We start from the raw sequence: 18,072 nt of genomic DNA, 5'->3' as shown, positions 1-18,072 counted from the left end.
CAATCCTTCCCGGCCAATGCTAAGTGTGAGACTGGGATAATGAATGCCATAATACGGTGCACACTATCCCATTCTCACACTAAAGATCTGCATCCGATAATGCTCCTCTGACTTTGCGGGCTCAGATCTCAGCCTCTGGGGGAGCAGGCTGCAAACGGGCACAGATATTTTTTAATAATCCTCTTGGCTTCATTACGCACTATGCAGTTTTTTCATTGAACCCTCCTGCGGTCTCTGGGGGCTCGAGGAACAGGGCGCCCCCAGAGCCATGTTAAGTCTATTGGAGGAATGAATGACATTTCCCTATCTCCCTTTAACTTGGATTTCTCCGCAACCGCGTGTCCGATAAACAATCCGAGACATACGTGCTGTAGATTGGACCGTGTTCTTTGCCAGAACCCATATCCTGAATGCGAGGCACCTGGTACCGAGGACCAGTGCCCCAAGAACCGTGACAAACCTCTGATCAGGCTGCCCATGTCTACTAAATGAGGTTACCCACTTTCCGGTGCTGGTATCTCGGCTTGTGAAGATCCCAGATAGCCCAATATTGCAGTGTGTACACAGCTCAAGGAGACCAACCAAAGGGTGGGTGGCACTTGTTAACATTCAAAGTGGTTCCAGCACCACAAATGTCGAAAATCGGTACCATTTGCTTTGATTCTGATGGTCCAATTGAAAAAAGGAGATATACACTTTGTAGGACTCGTTCTCCTTTTTCAAGGGACTCCTCACATGTGTATGTATGCCATTTCCCTGAGGAGCAGTGCCCCAAGAAGCGAGGCAATCCTTCCCGGCCAATGCTAAGTGTGAGACTGGGATAGTGAATGCCATAATACGGTGCACACTATCCCATTCTCACATTAAAGATCTGCATCCAAAAATGCTCCTCTGACTTTGCGGGCTCAGATCTCAGCCTCTGGGGGAGCAGGCTGCAAACGGGCAGAGATGTTTTTAGATAATCCTCTTGGCTTTATTACGCACTATGCTGTTTTTTCATTGAACCCTCCTGCGGTCTAGGGGGGCTCGAGGAACAGGGCGCCCCCAGAGCCATGTTAAGTCTATTGGAGGAATGAATGGCATTTCCCTATCTCCCTTTAACTTGGATTTCTCCACAACCGCGTGTCCGATAAACAATCCGAGACATACGTGCTGTAGATTGGACCGTGTTCTTTGCCAGAACCCATATCCTGAATGCGAGGCACCTGGTACCGAGGACCAGTGCCCCAAGAACCGTGACAACCCTCTGATCGGGCTGCCCATGTCTACTAAATGAGGTTACCCACTTTCCGGTGCTGGTATCTCGGCTGTGAAGATCCCAGATAGCCCAATATTGCAGTGTGTACAGAGCTCAAGAAGACCTACCAAAGGGTGGGTGGCACTTATTAACATTCAAAGTGGTTCCAGCACCACAAATGTCTAAAATCGGTACCATTTGCTTTGATTCTGAAGGTCCAATTGAAAAAAGGAGATATACACTTTGTGGCACTCGTTCTCCTCTTTCAAGAGACTCCTCACATGTGTATGTATGCCATTTCCCTGAGGAGCAGCGCCCCAAGAAGTGAGGCAATCCTTCCCGGCCAATGCTAAGTGTGAGACTGGGATAGTGAATGCCATAATACGGTGCACACTATCCCATTCTCACACTAAAGATCTGCATCCGAAAATGCTCCTCTGACTTTGCGGGCTCAGATCTCAGCCTCTGGGGGAGCAGGCTGCAAACGGGCAGAGATGTTTTTAGATTATCCTCTTGGCTTTATTACGCACTATGCAGTTTTTTCATTGAACCCTCCTGCGGTCTAGGGGGGCTCGAGGAACAGGGCGCCCCCAGAGCCATGTTAAGTCTATTGGAGGAATGAATGGCATTTCCCTATCTCCCTTTAACTTGGATTTCTCCGCAACCGCGTGTCCGATAAACAATCCGAGACATACGTGCTGTAGATTGGACCGTGTTCTTTGCCAGAACCCATATCCTGAATGCGAGGCACCTGGTACCGAGGACCAGTGCCGCAAGAGACGTGACAAACCTCTGATCAGGCTGCTCATGTCTACTAAATGAGGTTACCCACTTTCCGGTGCTGGTATCTCGGCTTGTGAAGATCCCAGAAAGCCCAATATTGCAGTGTGTACAGAGCTCAGGTATGCCTACACAATGAGAGATGGCGTTTGTTAATATTAAAAAGCGGCTTTAGTATCAGAAATTTCAAAATTCCAGTACCATTTGCTCCAGTTCTGACAGTCCAATCAAAAATTGGTGATATACACATTGTAGCATTCGTTCTCCCCTTTCCAGGGACACCGCACATGTGTATGTATTCCATTTCCCTGAGGAGCAGCGCCTCAAGAAGCGAGGCAATCCTTCCCGGCCAATGCTAAGTGTGAGACTGGGATAGTGAATGCCATAATACGGTGCACACTATCCCATTCTCACACTAAAGATCTGCATCCGAAAATGCTCCTCTGACTTTGCGGGCTCAGATCTCAGCCTCTGGGGGAGCAGGCTGCAAACGGGAAGAGATATTTTTTAATAATCCTCTTGGCTTCATTACGCACTATGCCGCTTTTTCATTGAACCCTCCAGCGGTTTCTGAGGGCTCAGGGAACAGGGTGCCCCCAGAACCATGTTAAGTCTATGGGAGGAATGGATGGCATTTGCCTCTCTCGCTTTAACTTGGATTTCTCCGCAACCACGTGTCTGATAAACAATCTGAGATATACGTTCTGTAGATTGGACCGTGTTCTTTGCAGAGACACTTATCCTGAATGCGAGGCACCGTGTACCGAGGAGCAGTGCGCCGACAGCCGTGAACCCCCTCTGATCAGGCTGCCAATGTCTAGTAAATGAGGTTACCCACTTTCCGGTGCTGATATCTCGGCTAGTGAAGACCCCACATTCCCCAAACTTGCAGTGTGTACAGAGCTCAGGTAGACCTACACAATGAGAGATGGCGTTTGTTACTATTAAAAGCGGCTTTAGTACCAGACATTTCAAAATTCCAGTACCATTTGCTCCAGTTCTGAAGATGCAATCGAATATTGGTGATATACACATTGTAGCATTCGTTCTCCCCTTTCCAGGGACACCGTACATGTGTATGTATGTTATTTCCCTGAGGAGCAGCGCCCCAAGAAGCGAGGCAATCCTTCCCGGCCAATGCTAAGTGTGAGACTGGGATAGTGAATGCCATAATACGGTGCACACTATCCCATTCTCACACTAAAGATCTGCATCCGAAAATGCTCCTCTGACTTTGCAGGCTCAGATCTCAGCCTCTGGGGTAGCAGGCTGCAAACGGGCAGAGATGTTTTTAGATAATCCTCTTGGCTTTATTACGCACTATGCAGTTTTTTCATTGAACCCTCCTGCGGTCTAGGGGGGCTCGAGGAACAGGGCGCCCCCAGAGCCATGTTAAGCCTATTGGAGGAATGAATGGCATTTCCCTATCTCCCTTTAACTTGGATTTCTCTGCAACCGCGTGTCCGATAAACAATCCGAGACATACGTGCGGTAGATTGGACCGTGTTCTTTGCTGGAACCCATATCCTGAATGCGAGGCACCTGGTACCAAGGACCAGTGCCCCAAGAGACGTGACAAACCTCTGATCAGGCTGCCCATGTCTTCTAAATGAGGTTACCCTCATTTAGAGGTTACCCTCGGCGCACTGCTCCTCGGTACAAGGTGCCTCGCATTCAAAATATGGGTCCCTGCAAAGAACATGGTCCAATCTACAGAACCTATATCTTGGATTGTTGAAGAAATCCAAGTTAAAGAGAGAGAGGGAAATGCCATTCATTCCTCCCTTAGACTTAACATGGTGTTGGGGGTGCCATCTTCCCCGATCCCCCAGAAACCGCAAGAAGGTTCAATGAATATATATATATATATATATATATATATATATATATATATATATATATATATATATATATATACTAGGAATAGGATGATGGGGTATACTAGGAATAGGATGATGGGGTACATATATATATATACTAGGAATAGGATGATGGGGTACATATAGGAGGAGGATGATGGGGCCATATATATATATATATATATATATATATATATATATAAAAGGAGGAGGAGGATGGGGCCATATATACTAGGAAGAGGATGATGGGGCATTTATATATAGCAACCGTCATCCTCCTTCTTCTTGTGTATATATATGCCCCATCATCCTCTTCCCAGTATATGTGGCCCCATCATCCTCTTCTTAGTATATATGACTCCAACATCCTTTTAGTATATATGGCCCCATCATTCTCCTATGTGTATATATATGGCCCCATCATCCTCTTCCTAGTTTATATATATTGCCCCATCATCCTCTTCCCAGTATATATGGCCCCATCATCCTCTTCCTAGTATATATGGCCCCATCCTCCTCGTATGTATATGGTCCCATCATCCTCCTCTTATATATTGCCCCATCATCCTCTTCCTATTATATATGGTCCCATCATCCTCCTAGTATATATGGTCCCATCATCCTCCTCTTATATATGGCCCCATCATCCTTCAGGGCTCCCACCATTTTAATTTCTTATTAAACAGGCTGTCTGCCACTCAAAGCCCTTTTTCTCCCCTTCATCATTATGAATCTTCCCATAATCCTTAGAGACTAAAGATTTTATGGCTCTACCACAGCAATCTGAAGTCCCTTACACCACTAGAATCCCTCCCTTAACAATAAGACACCCACCATTCACCTATGGGCTCCCAGTTCTTTTAAACAATGAAATTCAAGACAAACATATGTTTAGTTAAAAAGAAAAACAAAATTTATTGAACAAACCCCATCACATCAAATCAGTGCAAACATAGTAACATAGTAATGTAGGTTGAATAAAGACCTAGGTCCATCAAGTTCAACCTTTCTCCCCCAATTGTACTCCCCATACCAACACTACACTAACTTGCTGGGACTCGGCCTCACACATGAGTTACCATTTTTATTATTACTGCACTATTACAATTACATATAAACCAGTTTATAATTTTTTAATTAGTTGTATTTTTGTATTACTGTTATGGTATTGCTATAATCCATGTACCTAAATCTGTTGATCCAGAAGAAGGCAAAAACCCCAGTATACATTCAGCCAATTTGCACCACGGGGAAAAATTCCTTCTCGATCCCTAGAAAGGCGATCGGTACAAGTACCCTGGATCAAAAGTACTACTATAGGTGTAACATGTTGTCTAATTTACCTATAACCCACAATGTTATGGGCATCAAGGAAATCATCCAGCCCTTTTTTGAAAGCTGTTATAGTGTCGGCCATAACTACCTCTTGTGATCGCCATTCCACAACCTGACTGCTCTGACTGTAAAGAACCCTTTCCTGTTTATGAACATGTTTTAATACAGTGTAACAAAAAATAGGTATTCAAATGTTCATTCAGCAAATTTGAATTTACGCTCCTTAAAGAAGAAGTGCAGTACTGAGACATCTTCCTGGTGTTAAATAAATCATGTTTCTATGTATGCTCACATTGTGGGGCGTCACAATTCCCCTTTTCTGTCTCCATGCAGAGTTGGGGCAGCCACAGCCTCGATGTGAATGCTGCATCGTGGCATCTGATTCTCAAGCTGCTCCTAGGAGTCTGATAAACACATGCCCTGATGTTGCACTCACATCGTGGCCACGACTAACTCCACTCTCTGCACGGAGGCAGAGAAAGGGGGAATGAGGCAGTCCCGCAATGTGAATGTATTGAGAAAATTGCTCTATTTAATAGGGTACATGTAACACTGGGAACTTGCCCCAGTCCTGCTCTTCTACTTTAAGTTAAAATATCTACTTTATTAAACAGCCCCCATCCCAACAAACCCCCACTAATAAATGTGTGTATTTGCATTCAAACATACATTTGTCAAGAAATAAAACATACTGTCATTATTAAACACTTATGGCAGGTCATAAGGTATTTCAAATTTTCTGATCACAGAAGGTCTCACAAGTCAGACCCAATATGATCAAAAGCTTTTGACATATCCAACAAAATCCATAGAAATGTCCATTCAACAGAATAAGTGTCCTTGTAAGAGTGTACTGTCTATTGTCCTGGTCTAAGTCTAACACTTTTTCCATTTTTCCAAAATATCCTTCACCCTCGGCAAGTTACATTTCCAAAGTCTCTGTGCAATACACCTCTTCACCTCCTCGTCATCTGGATGATCATCCTTAGGAAGTCCAAATATATAGTCCACTCGCATTCTGTTCTGTCTCCTCCTCCACCTATCATACAGATGTTGTCCATTCAGTGGGAACTTGTCCTGGCATTGTTTTAACATCAGTGGTTCTGTCACAACAGTTAGGGGATATAGGGAAATAAATCTTTGAAAATCTTTGAACATCCTCTTCTTTGGTCTCCATGGTGGGAGGTCCAGGCTTCGTTTCTTTTTCTTGATTAAACGTTTCTCTTTTTCAATTGCAGCTCTGTAAAAGACACATATATATTTTATTTAAAAAAAAAAAAACAGAAGAATGCAATATTTGTGAAAGATTGATCAAGCAAAAATATTCTACTTTTCAAGTACTTACAGTGAGGTGGATGGCTTCTCTTGCAGTCTGTCGAGAATTTGTGTTGTCATCATGGATGCCTTCACCATATTTTCCATCAATAATATTAAATATGCTAAAATTAAAGAAAACAAAATTATGATGGATAATAGTCACAGTAAAAGAGCAGCACAACCATTAAACTGAGAAATGTTGGCAACAGGCAGGTGTTAAATTCAGAATCATAATAGAGGACATAAGGGATAAGCTTTAGTACTCCATGGTAAAGTAAAATCAATGTATTTTTATTCCATCATACAAGAGGAAAAATGTTGTGACATCACGCCAACTCACTCCATTATGTTCAAGCATGAGATTGATGTGTGAGGTGCTGAAACGTCATAACATGTATTCTCTCCTAAGATGGAATAAAAAACACGGGGTTGATTCAACTTTACCTTGGCATGCTGTAGGTTATTCCTTATAATGTAGAAAGATACATGGGTAAGAATAGAAACAGATGATAATGGAAAAGGAGAAATAAAATAAAAACGTATCTTTTTCATCCAAGTGACGTTGTAGGACGACGGGAACACATTTTGGCAGTGGCCCTTCTTTTGTCTATTAGATCTTCATGCCTTTAAAAGACAAAAAAAATAAAGATTGGAATTAAACCCTCATGAGAACAAACAGCTTGAGGGTTTTGTTTTTTTATTTTATTTTATAACTAATGTCTAACAGTAAGTTTTATCAGTGCCTTGAGGGGCTAATTTCCTGCCCCATCCTCTATCTCTGGAACCTCATTATCCTGTGCTGGGGAGAGGGTGATCTTGGATAATTAGATGGGTATATGAATAAAATAACCGTTACTATACAATCAGGTGATGATGCACAAACTAGCTATAGACTGGTTCATAATTTTGATGTATTCACCTTGTAGTCCAGATCTCATCCTCTTGGTCAGTCAGGTCCGCTTGTAGTCTTCAGTCTTCTTCCCTGTGGTTTCCCTGCTGGGCAGTGCAGGCTTCGACATCCCTAAGGAAAAGTTAAAAAAACCTTAGATTTTAATGTATTTAGAAGAAAAGTATTAAATATATTAAAACATACAATGCAATAACAAGTCCACATTCCTAGATGTTTAAGTTCTCAAAATGCTAATGTTTTGAAGAGGTCACTGATTTGCCTGGGTGATTGTTGAGTCATGTTGACTCCAAAGTGTAAGGGTACCGTCTCACATAACGATTTACCAACGATCACGACCAGCGATACGACCTGGCCGTGATCATTGGAAAGTCGTTGTGTGGTCGCTGGGGAGCTGTCACACAGACAGCTCTCCAGCGACCAACGATGCCAAGGTCCCGGGTAACCAGGGTAAACATCGGGTTACTAAGCGCAGGGCCGCGCTTAGTAACCCGATGTTTACCGTGGATGCCAGCGTAAAAGTAAAAAAAAAAAAAAACAGTACATACTCACATTCCGGTGTCCGTCAGGTCCCTTGCCGTCTGCTTCCCGCTCTGACTGAGTGCCGCTGTAAAGTGAAAGCAGATCACAGCGGTGACGTCACCACTGTGATCTGCTCTTACTTTCCGGCCGGCAGACAGTCAGAGCGGGAAGCAGACGGCAAGGGACCTGACGGACACCGAAATGTGAGTATGTACTGTTTTTTGTTTTTTTTACTTTTACGCTGGTAACCACGGTAAACATCGGGTTACTAAGCGCCTGGAGATTACCCTGTTTTTTTGTATTTTGGGGCTTTATTATTTGCTGCAAATAAATACAAAATGTTTAGCTTTGAATTTCGCAGACATATTGTCAGTAGTTTAGAGTAAAATAACAATGTACACTTTACTCAAATATACCTATAAAGAGGAAAATCAGAGAAACTGACAATTTTGCAGTGATCTCTTATTTTTTGCCAGAGCTGTATATACACTGACCCTACCCCCTGTAAACAGCCTTTTGTATATAGATATACAGAATTACATCAAAATTACTATGTACACTCTAATGTAAACTTATCAAAATCATTTGTTTAGTTGAAGGCTATTTTATGACCAATAATTTAAAATTTGAAATATGTATACCATTAGTTAAAGGATATATATATATATATATATATATATATACATACATACTCCATGAGAATGAATATTTGAACTTACTTTAGCCGATTTCGGGCTTGAAACTGAAGTTCGGTATCCAAAAGTGTAAGAAAATAAATATATCTTCTAGAAGCGATGTCCAAAATTGCAATATCAATCTCTGAAAAGAAATCAATATTAGGAAAATAGCACAAGTGATATTTAAGGTAAGCAAGCAAAAGCTATTCAGCTAGTCTGGCAAAATAGTATAAATGTAGCAGGTTTTATTTGCTTCATAGGTAGGCGGAGTAAAGGCCCCGTCTCACATAGCGATTTACCAACGATCACGACCAGCGATACGACCTGGCCGTGATCGTTGGTAAGTCGTTGTGTGGTCGCTGGGGAGCTGTCACACAGACCGCTCTCTCCAGCGACCAACGATCAGGGGAATGATTTCGGCATCGTTGAAACTGTCTTCAACGATGCTGAAGTCCCCCTGCAGCACCCGGGTAACCAGGGTAAACATCGGGTTACTAAGCGCAGGGCCGCGCTTAGTAACCCGATGTTTACCCTTGTTACCAAAAAAAACAAACACTACATACACGCCTTTCGGTGTCCGTCAGGTCCCTTGCCGTCTGCTTCCTGCTCTGACTGAGTGCCGCCGTACAGTGAGAGCAGAGCGCAGCGGTGACGTCACTGCTGTGCTGTGCTCTCACTGTACGGCCGGCAGTCAGTCAGAGCAGGAAGCAGACGGCAAGGGACCTGACGGACATCAGATGGTGAGTATGTACTGTGTTTTTTTTTTTTTTACATTTACGCTGGTAACCAGGGTAAACATCAGGTTACTAAGCGCGGCCCTGCGCTTAGTAACCCGATGTTTACCCTGGTTACCAGTGAAGACATCGCTGGATCAGTGTCACACACACCGATTCAGCAATGTCAGTGGGACCTCAACGACCAAAAAAAGGTCCAGGCCATTCCGACACGACCAGCGATCTCACAGCAGGGGCCTGATCGCTGGTACGTGTCAAACATAGCGAGATCGCTACTGAGGTCGCTGTTGCGTCACAAAACTTGTGACTCAGCAGCGATCTCGCTAGCGATCTCGCTATGTGAGACGGGGCCTTAAGGCTTGTGATTGGACTTTTTGAAAAAGAATGGCTGCCCTCGCCCTCTTTTCATTAGGTGTTATCAGTCCATCAGTGGGTAAAGAGTAAGAAGGATTAAGGGTGTTTTTGTAAATAAAGTGTTTGCAAGTGTGTGTATGTGTATGTATATATTGTTTATTTTAGCCAAGTTCCTACCTGTCTCAATACACTTTTATAGAGAATTGGCACTCTGAAAAGAATGCGAAATTTAGAATCATTGATCATATTCCTCCACTTAGAAATGATGGCAGCAGGGTGCATTTACTTAAAAAATGGTTTTCTTTTTTCTTTCTTTGATAGATTGTGCATTTGCTGATGAGATCCCTGGAAACTATTATTCATCCCTATACAATATCTATTACTGTACTAATATGCAAGGATACATGTTGTGACATCACACCAACTCACACTGTTATGTTCAAGCATGAGATTGATGTGTGAGGTGCTGAAACGTCATAACATGTATTCTCTCCTAAGATGGAATAAAAAACACGGGGTTGATTCAACTTTACCTTGGCATGCTGTAGGTTATTCCTTATAATGTAGAAAGATACATGGGTAAGAATAGAAATGGATGATAATGGTGAAGGAGAAATAAAATATAAACTTATCTTTTTCATGCAAGTGACGTAGTAGGACGACTGGTACATGCTTGGGCAGAGTGTAGGAGACGTAGGGAGATGATGGGAACACATTTTGGCAGTGGCCCTCCTCTCTGTTGGATCTTTATGCTTTGAAAAGAGAAAAAAAAATGAAGATTGAAATTACAACCTCATGAGGATAAACAGCATGAGGGTTTTGTTTGTTTTTTTATTTTATTTTCCAATAACTAATGTCAAACAGTGAGTATTGTCAGTGCCTTTAAGGGGGCTCCTTTCCTGCCCCATCCTCTATCTCTGGAACCTCATTATCCTGTGCTGGGGAGAGGGTGATCTTGGATAATTAGATGGGTATATGAATAAAATGACCATTAGAATACAATCAGGTGATGATGCACAAACTAGCTATAGACTGGTTCATAATTTTGATGTATTCACCTTGTAGTCCAGATCTCATCCTCTTGGTCAGTCAGGTACGCTTGTAGTCTTCAGTCTTCTTCCCTGTGGTTTCCCTCTTGGGCAGTGCAGGCTTCGGCATCCCTAAGGAGAAGTTAATAAAACCTTATATTTTACTGTATTTAGAAAGCAAAGTAGTAAATATATTAAAACATACACTGCAATACCAAGTCCACATTCCTAGATGAGTGAGTTCCCAAAATGCTAATGTTTTCAAGTGGTCACTGATTTGCCTGGGTGATTGTTGAGTCATGTTGACTCCAAGGTGTCTGGCTAGGTTCATGATTGGATTAAAAAGTTAAGAGGTCACTGACTTGCCTGGGTGATTGTTGAGTCATGTTGACTCCAAGGTGTCTGGCTAGGTTCATGATTGGATTAAAAAGTTAGCATGTTATAAAGAGGCATAAAGGTATTTATGGAGGTACCAGGGCTGTGAAAAGTGTAATTTTTATGTAACTGACAAACATGGTGGTGCAGGTTTAATGTTAGAATGATCAAAGTAGTTATGAAGAGCTAAAATAGCTTTTCATAGCTGGGGCATAGCTAAAAAATAAAATAAAAATGTGATATTACAGAGTGTGCACAGGTTTGGGCAGTGTCCTCATCAAGGCGACGTAGGTAGACGACGGGAACACGTTTTGGTAGTGTGTCCCTTCTACAGTCTGTTGGGTCTTCATGCCTTTAAAAGACAAAAAAATTAAGACTGGAATTACTACCTTATATGAGATTTTGAGGGTTTTATTGTATTTTATTTTCCAATCACTAATGTCAGACAGTGAACACTCATTACCTTGTGTGGCTCCTGTCCTGCCCCATCCTCTTTCTCTTGGACCTCGTTACCTTGAGCTGAGGAGAGGGTGATCTTGCTCTGGAAAAAGATAATTAGATGGGTATATGAATAAAATGACCATTGGTATACAATCAGGTGATGATGCACAAACTAACTATAGACAGGTTCATAATTTTGATGTATTCACCTTGTAGTCCAGATCTCATCCGGTTCACTAATTTGTTCTTCTTCGCTACTGTCTTCCTCTTGGTCAGTCATGTCCACTTGGAGTCTTCGGTCTTCTTCCCTGCGGTCTCCTTCCTGGGCAGTGCAGGCTTCGGCATCCCTAAGGAAGAGTTAGAAAACTTTATTTTACTTTTTTGTAACTGTCTTTCATGGTGGTGGAGGTTTATTGTTCAAAGAATTAAAGTTTAATGTTATAGCTAAAATAGCTTTTCATACCTGGGACACAGCTCAAAAATGGGATATTACAGAGCTTATATGAATTTACTACCCACAAAATATTACCTTGAAGTGCTGGCTTGAGGCTCATCACTGGTTTCTTCCCCTGCCTGTGCCACTAGTTTGTATGCATGACATATGTCCGTCAGGGTCTTCTCTCTGTATGTCCTTTCAGCAGTCATATTGGTATGCGCAAGATATTTTGCAAAGAGACACTTCTCTGAGTCAGAATATTTTGGGAGAGTCCATGTCTCACATACCCTCCTCACAAGTTGACTTGAGATAACCGGAAGTTTGTACCTAGAAAGAAATACAGAAAAAATAAAATACATTGCACTATATTATTGAAGAATGATAAAAAAACAGGGGTGTCAGTGTCCCTGATTCACATGAATGGGTTCCATGTTCGGGTTGTGGTACTGTTCTGTGACCCGAGCTTGAACTTTTAATAAAATGTTCGGCATTTGGCTGAACCCCCCACCCAGGCCGGAACAGTCAGTGTTTCGCCCATCACTACTTCAGAGTGCCATTCATTGCATATTTTGGATGCTGCACATGTGATTGGCACACAATAGATCAATCATATTACCCCAAAACAGTTTGCTACCACTGCCAATCCAACCTAGAAAGGAATGCTGAAAAAAATACATAGCACTAAATTTACTATTGAAGAATGATAAGTCATGGCACTGTGCTTTTTATTCAAGAATAATTGGTCATTTTTGTAAATCTTACTTGTGATGGTACCGTGCAATGTCATTTGAGACATTGAAGAGCTCCTTCCCTGAGGTAGAGAGGAAAAATGTCTCTTGTGGCGAGTTCTTCCTCACAAGCTTCGGTCTGACTCTTTCAAAGTAAACTCTGAACCACTAGAAATAAAACAAAACCAAATATTAATAAATAATATAGTAAAATAGAAATGTGTCATCATGTATTACATCATAAATTAATAAGGAGCATAACTAAATCTCACCATTTCTTCCTCCTTAGATAGGACAAATGTGGCCACTTGCTGTGTAGCGGTCTTGTGTAACTTTACACCGATAACAACAAGGTTTTCCCCATCATATGTGTGGCTAATCCTCTCCTTCCACTCGGACACCTAAGGATGCAGAGACTGAAGGTTAGCCATGAAGAAAAGTAAACCAAAAATGAGTATGAGTACTGAAAAGACTAGAAGAGAGGGACTTACAGTCATGTTCCGTACGACCCCCGGTCGCTGCAGATGCTTCAGCAGGAGCAGGGCCTGCAGATAGTAAATTATCTCCAGCTGGGTGCCTTGAAGGTCACATCCATCTTTGATAGCTTGAACACACTTTAAAAATGGTTGTTTTGCCACATCCAGGATTTTCCGGCACTCCTGAGGTGTATGTTGCGATGTTGTCAGTGCCAGGTACCTAAAAATAATGTAATGGAATATTATGGTATATACAAGCAACACAGTACAAATATATAAACAATATCTACTTCAACACTAAGTGTATGAGGGTTATGAGATCTTCTAAGAAGAAAAAAGTGTAATGGGCACCCCAAAAATAGTAATAAGGTAATGAAGGGAACCAAAATCAAGTGTTGCTGCTCACTACGCAAACAGTGACTTACAAAAGGAGAGAGAATGCTGCATAGTATAATGGAGTGCACACAACACAATAATAGGAAATCAGATCGTATTTTGTTACAAATATGCACAAACAACCATTAAAATCAAAAACATACATGGTGAATATGGAATAATGAGATATCGCCAAAAATGGGAGGAAATAATATACATGGTGTCAATATTGCATTCCATATTGCAATGTTTTAGGGTTGGGGGAAATTTTATGGAGAAAATATGAAATGCTGTATATTATAAAATCTAAATATATATATTAGCTCAAAATACATATTGGCTCATAACCCACCTTTTGCTGACAACTTCTCTTGATATTCCCTTTGACAACCTCTTTTGTATATCCTCGGTCACGGTCAGAAAAAACTCACATGACTTAAACAGTGCACGGTTTCTTTCAAAGAGGTTGGAGGCTCTCAAATTGTAAGTCATGAACCTACGCACATGTTTTAGGTAGTTGAATATGGTCTGATTTGCCAGATTCAGGTGCCGCAGCTTTGTAAAGAAGGAGTGGACTCTTTGTACATCTTTTACAAAGTCCAGATTGGCAACTTTGGGGTTCATGTAAAAGAGGAACCTGGCTACATCCGCAACTTCCTGTCTGAAGTATCTCACCCCCAAGGTGTGCTGTAAATAGTTGGAGAAGCCCACCAGCAGTGGGTCCTGCAAAGAGTGGCGTTTGTATAAACCAGCTGCCATCATCTTCTTTCTTGTATCCACTGTCCATCTTGTCTGCAGGGCTCTGTAATTGGGGAGAAATAAAGAGACAGCTCAGGTATTAGACATTTTTTAACCAATTCTCTTGTTACTACTTTTTGTCACATAACGTAACATATAGCGGACTAGCAAACCTGTATGTTCGACCATCAGCCACAGTCAGGCTTAAAATATAATCATATAAGTAAAATGATGTCAACAGTCGATTAATTACATAGTGCTTCATGTATAAACACAAGAGTCAAATAAAATGGGTACATCAACTCACCAGTTAGTAGACAAGGTGCATAAGGTCCAAAAGGAGTAGGTGCCGTGGATGGGCAGAGATCCTGGGCCGACACCCAGGCGTAACAAGCAATATCAAAATAGGAGGAAGTCCAGACATCATCAGATTGAAGAAGGAGATATAATGGATATTTTATATGTTTCATCTTTATTGGTGTCCATTATAAAAGAATTACACCTGAAACACGTAAGCAAATTATTTTATGATGGACACCAATAAAGATGGAAAAAAAAAACCCAATATCTCTCCTCCTTCCATGTGACGCTTGTTGGACTTTCTACTATTTTGATTTTGCTTGATAAACATAATAGACATATGGCCTACTTATGGCAAACCTCCAGAGGTTTCATAGGTAACAGTTGAAGGGAAAGGGAGGGGGTGAAGGAGGATGGGGTAGGGAAAGCTAGGGTATACAAGGACATACAGAAGGGTGAACATCTTATGTCAGAAAAAGTAGACTTTAACAGTGCTTAGAGGATATAGGCACTCTATACATGCTGACCTCTGTGTGGTTTGATCAGAACCCTCTTCCTCCACATTTTCTTCATCGTGACCTTCCTCAGGTGGCCGTGTAGATTCAACATCTCTATGACCTTCTCTGCTGTCTTCTCCTTCGTCATGTCTTTCTTCTTCTTCTTCTTCTTCTTCTTCTTCTTCTTCTTCTATATGCCAGTCTTCTGTAGGCTTTTCAGGCTCCAATAGGGTGGGTACATTTTCAACTTCATGCTCTTCGTGTGCAGGTGTAACCTCCATTTCTTCTTCTGTCTCCTCTGGGGCCAGTACACCTGCAACCTTCTCTTTTAGTACCTCAGTTTGAGCAGCGGTTGTTGGCTCTGATGAAGCACCAGCAGAAAATGGTGCAGAGGTAGATGGTTTGTTGAATATTACAAACCCTCTTTCTTCCAAGAAGGGGACCACATTCTCCAGGGATCCAAGAGACAGGATCTCTTCATAATCGATAGCCGTTCCCTTGGACGCAATGTTGACCAGCGTCTGTTTGGCTGATTCCAGAGTGGCTTTTCTGTCATCTTCACTGCTTATTCTCATACATGTCCGCTTTAAATGCGTAGAGAGGATTTTTTGTGGCCTGAAGCATAATGGGCAAGTCTTCGGTGTTCGGTTGTGACTGTTAAAAAGGCAGAGATATTAGTTATTAAATGCTCCATTTCTGAAGGTCCAAAGCTTATCCATAAGTAAAGCATCTCAAGAAAGTACACAATTACACCAAAATCACTATATGAACACTCTAATGTAAATTTATCAAAATCAATTGTTTAGCTGAAGCCTATTTTATGACCAAAAGTGTTTAGCATTTGATAATATTTATTCAATCATTTAAAGGATATACCAGGTCTGTATTTTACGCTAGGCATTGGGGGTCCGGTACCTAGGGCAGAGGGTGGAGCCTAGCTTGGGATTTTTTTAAAAATACATGTATATCTCTATCTATATATATCTCTATATCTATTTATCTATATTTATATATCTATCTATATATCTAGGTCTGATGCCTAGGGCGGTGGGTCAAGGGGGTGAAGCCAGGCTCAGGATTTAAAAAAAAAAAAATATATATATATATATATATATATATATATATATATATATATATATATATATATATATTATGTTCCCTCCCTTCCCCTCCTCTCCCCAGACTCCATAACAAAGCTTCAATCAGCTCCCTGACCCCTTGGGCTGTGGCGTGCACACTCTGCTGATGTCACTGCAGCACGATGAGAAGACCTCATCACGCTAAGTACTTCTGATCTGTAGGGGGCGCGCCCACTTAAAGTGCCTAGGACAGCATGAATGTCAAATATGACCCTGGATATTTCCTCCATGAGTATAAAATATTTGAACTTACAGTTTAGCAGTCTTCATGTTTGAAACTGAAAAAAAATGTTAAAAAAGCAATATTAGGAAAATGGCAAAAGTGACACACAAAATAAGCATCATAGGTAGGCAGCACGGTAGGGGTAGTAAGGGATATATATCCTCCAGACTTCTTGGATACAAACCCTGGACTACACCCCATGTGTACAGACCCCAGAACCATACCCCTGTATACAGAGGTATATATATATATATATATATATATATATATATATATATATATATAATTACACCAAAATTACGATGTGCACTCTAATGTAAACTTATCAAAATCATTTGTTTAGCTGAAGGCTACTTTATGACTAATAATTGTAAACATTTGATAATATGTATTCAATTATTTAAAGGAAATATCCTCCATGAGAATTAATATTTGAACTTACTTTAGCAGACTTCGGGCTTGAAACTGAAGTTCGGTATCCAAAAGTTTAAGAAAACAAATAAATCTTCTAAAAGCGGTGTCCAAAAGTACAATATCAATCTCTGAAAAAAAAGCAATATTAGGAAAATAGCACAAGTGATATTTAATGTAAGCAAGCAAAAGCTATTCAGCTAGTCTGGCAAAATAGTTTATAAGTGTAACAGTTTTGTGCTTCATAGGTAGGCGGAGTAAGGCTTGTGATTGGACATTTTGAAAAAGAATGGCTCTCTCCTTCCCCCTTCATTATGTGTTATCAGCTCAGTAGTAGGTGAGGAGACAGCACGTCTGAGGGGTTTTTGTTAATAAAGTACTTGCGAGTGTGTATAGCCCCCGTCTCACTAAGCGAGATCACTAGCGAGATCGTTGTTGAATCACAAGTTTTGTGACGCAACAGCGACCTCAGTAGCGATCTCGCTTTGTGTGACACGTAGCAGCGACCAGGCCCCTGCTGTGAGATCGCTGGTCGTGTCGGAATGGCCTGGACCTTTTTTTGATCGTTGAGGTCCCGCTGGGTAGCACACATCGCTGTGTTTGACACCTTACCAACGACCTCGTTGACGACTCAGACACTGAATCGTCATAAAAGCTCCCATGTGACATCGTTGTACAGGTCGCTACAGGTCGCTGGTGAGATGTCAAACAGTGAGATTGCAGCTGCGATCGTTGGAAGATCTCACTGTTTGACATCTCACCAGCGACCACATAGTGACGCAGCAACGATCCCTGACAGGTCGTATCGTTGTCGGGATCGCTTTAGCGTCGCTAAGTGAGACGGGGCCTTATATGTACTGTATGTATACATATACATATCCGAGAATAGACCCCTATATGCAGTCCTTGTATACAGATAAATACAAATAAATCACTATGTACACTCTAATGTAAATGTATCTAAATCAATTGTTTAGCTGAAGTGTGTTTTATGACTAGTGTTGAGCGATACCTTCCGATATCCAGAAGTATTGGTATCGGATTGGATCGGCCGATATTCAAAAAATATCGGATCTCGCCGGTACCGATACCCGATACCAATGCAAGTCAATGGGACCAAAATATCGGAATTAAAATAAACCCTTTCTTTCCTTGTAGGTTCATTCTACTTGAAGGAAAACAA

At 41.5% G+C, this 18,072-nt stretch overlaps 1 protein-coding gene and 1 long non-coding RNA gene across 4 annotated transcripts; both read right to left on the bottom strand.

Moving 5' to 3' along the window:
• Positions 1 to 4,766: 4,766 nt before the first annotated feature.
• On the bottom strand, positions 4,767 to 7,061 carry LOC143808152 (uncharacterized). Its single transcript, XR_013221897.1, has 2 exons — positions 6,557 to 7,061; positions 4,767 to 6,451 (listed from the first exon to the last, which is right to left on the bottom strand). It is a non-coding gene; the product is annotated as an uncharacterized LOC143808152 (long non-coding RNA).
• A 4-nt stretch (positions 7,062 to 7,065) lies between these two features.
• On the bottom strand, positions 7,066 to 17,080 carry LOC143808151 (uncharacterized). 3 transcript variants are annotated; one of them, XR_013221896.1, is made up of 16 exons: positions 16,921 to 17,080; positions 16,509 to 16,533; positions 15,147 to 15,770; positions 13,934 to 14,383; positions 13,222 to 13,426; positions 13,003 to 13,131; positions 12,765 to 12,898; positions 12,096 to 12,329; positions 11,776 to 11,913; positions 11,589 to 11,666; positions 11,372 to 11,477; positions 10,781 to 10,882; positions 10,256 to 10,474; positions 8,677 to 8,776; positions 7,448 to 7,549; positions 7,066 to 7,152 (listed from the first exon to the last, which is right to left on the bottom strand). XR_013221896.1 is itself a non-coding variant. In XM_077290506.1 (13 exons), exons 2-12 carry the CDS (start codon positions 16,523 to 16,525, stop codon positions 10,808 to 10,810), a joined length of 2,190 nt encoding a protein of 729 aa, XP_077146621.1. In that variant the 5' UTR covers positions 16,526 to 16,533; positions 16,921 to 17,080; the 3' UTR covers positions 7,070 to 7,152; positions 10,781 to 10,807. The 3 variants fall into 3 exon arrangements, 2 of the variants coding, with proteins under 2 accessions (XP_077146621.1, XP_077146620.1); XM_077290506.1 differs by lacking the exons at positions 7,448 to 7,549; positions 8,677 to 8,776; positions 10,256 to 10,474 and having other exon boundaries at positions 7,070 to 7,152; XM_077290505.1 differs by lacking the exons at positions 7,066 to 7,152; positions 7,448 to 7,549; positions 8,677 to 8,776 and having other exon boundaries at positions 10,074 to 10,474.
• Positions 17,081 to 18,072: the final 992 nt, after the last annotated feature.

This window comes from Ranitomeya variabilis, chromosome 2 (assembly GCF_051348905.1).
Source record: "Ranitomeya variabilis isolate aRanVar5 chromosome 2, aRanVar5.hap1, whole genome shotgun sequence".
NCBI classification, from domain to species: Eukaryota; Metazoa; Chordata; class Amphibia; order Anura; family Dendrobatidae; genus Ranitomeya; species Ranitomeya variabilis.
The sequence above is the reverse complement of the archived record's forward strand: the minus strand, read 5'-3'. Positions and strand labels throughout refer to the sequence as shown.